This window comes from Myxine glutinosa, chromosome 9, assembly GCF_964187855.1.
Source record: "Myxine glutinosa chromosome 9, kmMyxGlut1.1, whole genome shotgun sequence".
Lineage (NCBI taxonomy): Eukaryota > Metazoa > Chordata > Myxini > Myxiniformes > Myxinidae > Myxine > Myxine glutinosa.
In genome coordinates this window covers 138072064-138078063 of record NC_136269.1, presented here as the reverse complement: position 1 = coordinate 138078063, position 6000 = coordinate 138072064, and the positions used below count along the sequence as shown (strand labels likewise).

Genomic DNA, 6000 nt, shown 5'->3' with positions numbered 1-6000 from the left:
GAAACGAACATTTATTGCAAAATGGGTTTCTTGTGACCGAGTTAAAAATACGTTTGAGGATGCTGGAGGGAGGATGGAGTGCAGGAGTTTAGGGAATGTAGAAAAAAGGCACTGTAAGAGATGGAATTTTTTTTTTGGATGAATAGATTTGGTGAGCAAGTCGAAAGCAGCCTTTTAAAGAAGAAGAAGAAAAAGGTGTTATAATATATGACGGAATACAGATCTTGAGGGGGAAGTGTAAACATTGAAGGTTAATAACAGTGAAAACGATCTGGGGAAATGGGGGAGAAACACGTGGTCGAAGAACGAACGAACGAATAAGAATGAATAAACGAATGAGAACAAGGAATAAGAACAGAGAAGGAAATGTTTTTTTTTTTGTTTTTTTTTAGTTGAGATTTACACAAGGAAGTAGGCTATGGGGTGAAAAGACTGGGAAAACAGAGAACGAAAGTTATTGGAGCACAAAACGACGGACCGCTGAGAGAAAAACAAAGCCTCAAGGTTGTACACTGTACAAGGCCTCAAGACACGACACGAATTAATACGATTTTCACTACAGGTATGAAAGATTTGCACCGAAAATCTTCCTCGGGACACAATATACGTACACACACCATAAAATAAATACAGTTATAACGAAAATACAAATGGGAACAATTACTTAAGTTCAATTTCAAAATCGCTCGCGACGCGGCAAAGGCCTCGCTCGCGACGCGGCAAACAGACGATTAATTTATGAAAGATAAACACCGAGAAACTTCCAAGGTGCACACTATAACTTCACACACCGAAAGATAAATACAGTTTCGACAAAATACAATTGTGAACAGACTTAACTTTGAAAACGTGGAGACCGTGTGGAGCTTCGAAAATCCCTGCTGCCGTCTCCAAGATCTCGCGAGATCTCTTAAACTCTTTCATAGCATTCTGCTGCACAAAATAGCAAAAGAGGACCAGGAAGTGTGTGGACGGACATGAACGAAGGTTTGTGTTTCACGATGGATGTAATCGTGCACACATAGGAAAGACAATCATTCATTTTGTGGTCTCTGTGTTCTACCACTTCCTTGTCTGTTCTTGCACTCTCTGCTCTTTCCATCCTTTTAAGCCCAGCCAGTGACCCCGCATCCCCTCTCTCTCTCTACTGTTCCTTTTGTTCTGTTGTGACCTGATCCATTCAGTAGTCTACCTCTTCCACAAGCCTAGACTGTATACAGAAAAAAAGTTTGAACTTGCGACACTTCGAACCACGGGCTTGAGCTCTGTGGGAAAGGTTTATTTTTCGTAACTCAGGCTGATACGGGTAAAAAGCTCATGGAGGAGCAAAGACAAGCAAGCAATAAAAGTTAATAAATAAATTACCACTTGCAGGACCAGGATAAGAAGAGATGGTATTTTTACATGAATTAGTTTTCTTTGTGGAATTTGGGATTTCAAATCGAATCCCAGCAACATGAGCCAAGTCTGATTTTTAGCTGGACAGGTTGTTTTCAACCCTGTTTGCAGTTTGGTTGTTTTCTCTGCCTGTGAGCACGATATCTCAAAACGTTAATGACGGATTCGGACGAAACATTGTGGACTCGTTGGGTGTGTGACAAGGAAGAATCTATTCGATTTTGGTGAAGATCCGGATCCAGATACACCAAACAACAACAACAACATGCATTTTAAGGCCGTTTTCCCTGTGAGAGCGGGCGTTAGCCTTGCGGTCCCCATGACAATCTTCTCCATTTTGCCCTATTTTCTGCATCTCCCCTTGTTAACCCCCTTGCCCGCATTTCTTCTTCCGCCACCTTTAGCCAAGTTTTTCTCGGTCTTCCCCGTCCTCTACCTCCTTCTACATTCATTTCCATCACTCTTCTCAACCAGTCACTTTCATCCTTCCTCAACACATGACCAAACCATCTCAACCTGTTCCTCTTCAAAGCATCAATCACAGGCTCTATTCCCATCATCTTTCGCAATTCATCATTTGTCTTCCTCTCTCTCAACGATACTCCGCACATCCGTCGAACCATTCGCATTTCCACCCTTTCCAACCTTCGTTGCTGCTCTACGTTCATTACCCATGTCTAGCTCCCATAAATCATAACACTTCTCACACGTGCAGCATACACCTTTCCCTTCAGCTTCAACGACACTCCCCTCCTCATCAGCACGCCACTCAGTTCCCGAAACTTCTTCCATGCACATCTCACTCTAGCAACCGTTGCCGAGTCTGATCCACCTTCTCCATTCAGCATGTCTCCGAGGTAGCAAAATGTTTTCACACCTTCCAGCTTCACGCCGTCTCCAAGATCCAACTCAACATTTCCTCCATCTGCAGCTCCCTCTGTGCACACCTTACATTTGAATGTGGCTGCCACACTAGTTAATGACCCTCTCAGACGACTACATTTTTTGATACGTGAAATTTTTTGATGCGGATTCAGATACGTGAAATTAATTTTTTTAAAATGGCTCGCAGGACACTCGAACCACAATTCTGCCAAATCTGGTCATGTTGAGAAGTCAAGCAGGCCAGCCAAAACTACTATGGGATATTTAGCCTTGCAGTTGTAAATATAGATGAGACGGATGAAAAGCCTGTGCTGATCGTGGAATCGAACTCGAAGCGAGTCTAACCGCTCAACCATCAAGCGACGACAAGACTAACATTCAGTGACGGCCAAGTTTTTCAGATAAGCAGATTTACAAGGAAAATAGAAAAAGGTTGAATGCAAGTCAAGGAAAAATAAATAGTTGAAGTGAATGTATTTAAGCATTGTGGAATGGATTGACCAATCATAAACATTGGTTCAAAGGGAAGAAACATTGACCGATTCGAAGTTGAGTTTGTGAGATGGTATCGGATGATGTACGGGGTCAACATTCCATCCTTTGAAACATTTTTATCTACCTTCTCTGTCCCTCCTGCAGGCCAAATATCTTTTTTTGTTGTCCGACATATTTGCAACCAGTACACGTCCATGTACACCAATGAAATGCCACTCTAGAGTCTGTTTCCTTAACGAGTCGAGATGTGCTGGTCAGGTCTGGTCGGGATGTGCGTTCGGGTCGGGACGAGATGTTCCTTTGGTTCAATTCCGTGTTTGTACTTTAACTCATTTTTGGTTCCATTTCGAGTACCCCCTTTCCCAAGTCAATGAGTTGACAGATTTGAGACGTGGATGAGTTTGTTAATGTAATCACACCTGGCCCTGCGAGCAGTGCCAGGTGTGAGTACCTTGAACTGTGCAGTATCCACATAAAAAAGTGAAGCTGAATAACAGATAAAACAGAAATTCATTTTTAAGAAGCAGAACAAATGTTTATGAGAAACTACAGATGGAAGTTCAAATGGCAGCGAACGTTATCAGATGTTTGAACAGGTGGAAGGGTGGAAGGTACGGAGTGTTGCAGGGAAAGGGGCGGCGGTGGGTTAGTAGAGTTGCCTTTTGGTAAAGTTTTGTGGTTTGGAAAGGAGAAAAAGAGGAAACCAGCTGGTGCTTAGTTTAAGATGTTAAAGACATTTTGTAGTAAATGGGATGAGAGTTTGAGAATGTTAAAAGTGATGAAATATTGTAGATGATGATGATTGGTCTTGCCATTTGGTGCACCATTTGTGCCATGTGACATTTGGATAATTTGCCTAACTGCAGATAACACCTGCTACAGAATGTGGCCAAAAGTGACGTTACATCGAAACACGTGATCTACCTTAAACAGGTTCTAGCAAACTTTGCCACAACAGCACATTCATCTGCCACCTTGTGCCGGATGGAAATGGCTGCTATAACTCCTTGGTCGTGTTGTCACAGTTGTGGTTTGTCGAGAAGGAACCGATTCCTCCTCACAGTTGAGCAAGCACAGTGAACAGGCTTGCGGCCTGCAGGCCGAGCGCTCTGCGTCCTGAGATAACTCGACGTAGTTCGGTTACAAGGCAGCAGCTGTTATGGCCGATTTAACGTCGCAGGCTGAGGTTATGGAGACACTTTCGTGCCCTGTGATGTACGTAATGGAATTGCAACGTGTGGTCCATTTGTGGATGAGTTGGACGAGCTTCTTTCTTGAGTGGGTCGAGGGCAAGAGGGGATGCTACAGCCGTGAGGCATCCACCATGACATCACAATTGGGCCAAATTATTCCCACCGAAATTCCCTCTGAGTGTGGAGCGTAACGTGGCCGACGCCATGACGGTTTGAGGTTCGCAACAGCTGTTCTTATTCGCCACGCATTCTAAAGCATGACTTTGCTTCTGGTACTTTTACCCACTGAACCCCTGCACATTCGTATTTGTACAGCCATGAGAGGCCTCGGAACCGTGGTCGGAACACGGACCCATTGACAACCGTGCAAGTGTACAACCCATGTGTACTCCATGCTTCAAATTCCCTGAGCCTTGACTAATTGAGAAAGTATGCAAAATGAAACAAAGCATAAGCATTTGGTTCAGCGAGTCAAAAGTGATGTCTTCGGCACAACCTCAGGAATTGTAATCGGTGTGCACGATGACGCCGTCGCTGGTGTTCCCCGCCTCGTCGAGCACACGCAGTAGAACGTGAGTGCGCCGGGCTAGTTCCGAGATGCTGCTCGTCAGTCGGCTCAGGGCGTCGGGATCGCGGACCCTGAGCCTCGCCGGAGCTTCACGCGCCCTCGCGGCCACGACGCGTAGGGCTCCGAACAACGCTCGCGTGGCACCCAACAAGGTGTCGTGCAGGTTTGGGGTCACCGCAAAACGGCACGCCGCGTCCCCCACGAACAAGACGCCGTGCCCAGCGAGGAGCAGCGTGCGGGCGAGCTGCAGGAGGAGCCGGGTGTCGGGCGGTCCTGCCGATGGCTCGCAGGCCCTATTTAGGGCGGCTGCGGCACTCTGCAGCAAGGCGTGCTGCCCACAGCACTGCTCTGTGTAGAAGTCCAGCATGTTCAAGTGCACGGCTCTTTCCCAGGTCTTCCCTTTGTGTTGCTGCCTTTCCTCTCTCTTGTATTCTTGCTGTGCCTGTGGCAGAGAGAGAGATTATTAGGTTTAAACCATGCCCGTTCACGTCACCATAATCACCTGCGCATTTGCCCGTTTGACATGTTGGGATTAAAAATAAATGCAGGAAGGAACTATGGCAGTCTATGACATATTTCCACGGCTGCTCACTCTCGTCAACACGTACTTGGCAAGCGTGGTCAGTGTGCCAAACACCCCTCAATGCAAGTTGAGGGAGGTCTTTGTCCTGTAGTGCACCAAAATAGACCGGGTTAACTTGGGGGTTTATCACATCTCCCCAGAAAACGTACTCGAGGACCACAACGAAACCTGTCCCTACCTGTCCGCACGCATCCCAGCACCCCGTATCATCCTATTTCTGCCTCACTCCATGTTCTTCCTTTTATGTAAGCTTATTCCCATCGATCCTAAGCTCACCTGCTCTGTGAGGCACGTGAAGATTACCTCAACCTGCTCACAGAATGCTCTTCACAAAAACCGTTTTTTTCTCTCTCTCTCTCTTCCTTTCATCGTCAAACCGTTTCCTGTTTTTCTATTAAATACAAAAAACATTCCTTGTATTCTTTCAATTTCCCATTGTGTCGATCCTTTATGTCTAAGAATGTCTTTGTGAAATCTCATTTCCCCATGTACACTACTCATAATAAGTTAGGGCTATTGTGGGAGTGAGTTTAAAAAAATTTATAGGGGTTCGGGTTAGGGTTAGGGTTCGGGTTGGGGTATTGAAATCAAGAATGCTGTGTTTTTTTCACTCATTAATAACCATAGAATTAGGACCAACAACTTTTTTCAACATAATTAATACACAAAATCAAGCACACCGAAGAACCTACCAATATCCCTAACTTATTGTGAGTAGTGTAAACTGAAACTGCCCCGATTACTAAAGCAAATTAAGCAACTCCCCGAATTTAAACTTGAACCGCCTCGTTGAAATGACGTCGGCCTGGAATCATTGTCGGTCAGTTTTGGGGTCTCTCCACAAAAACGGTGCAATTTTGACCCCCTTTCATCTGCTG

The 6000-nt window shown here is 45.3% G+C and overlaps 1 protein-coding gene across 1 annotated transcript in view; it reads right to left on the bottom strand.

The window, feature by feature from the left end:
- Window positions 1-2660: 2660 nt before the first annotated feature.
- Window positions 2661-6000, bottom strand: part of LOC137417196 (uncharacterized) — a 38531-nt gene continuing 35191 nt past the window's right edge. Inside the window, exon 6 of the mRNA XM_068103004.2 lies at window positions 2661-4981. Within this exon, the coding sequence (XP_067959105.2) occupies window positions 4469-4981 (513 nt within the window). The 3' untranslated portion in view covers window positions 2661-4468. The remainder of the gene's footprint in view (window positions 4982-6000) is intronic.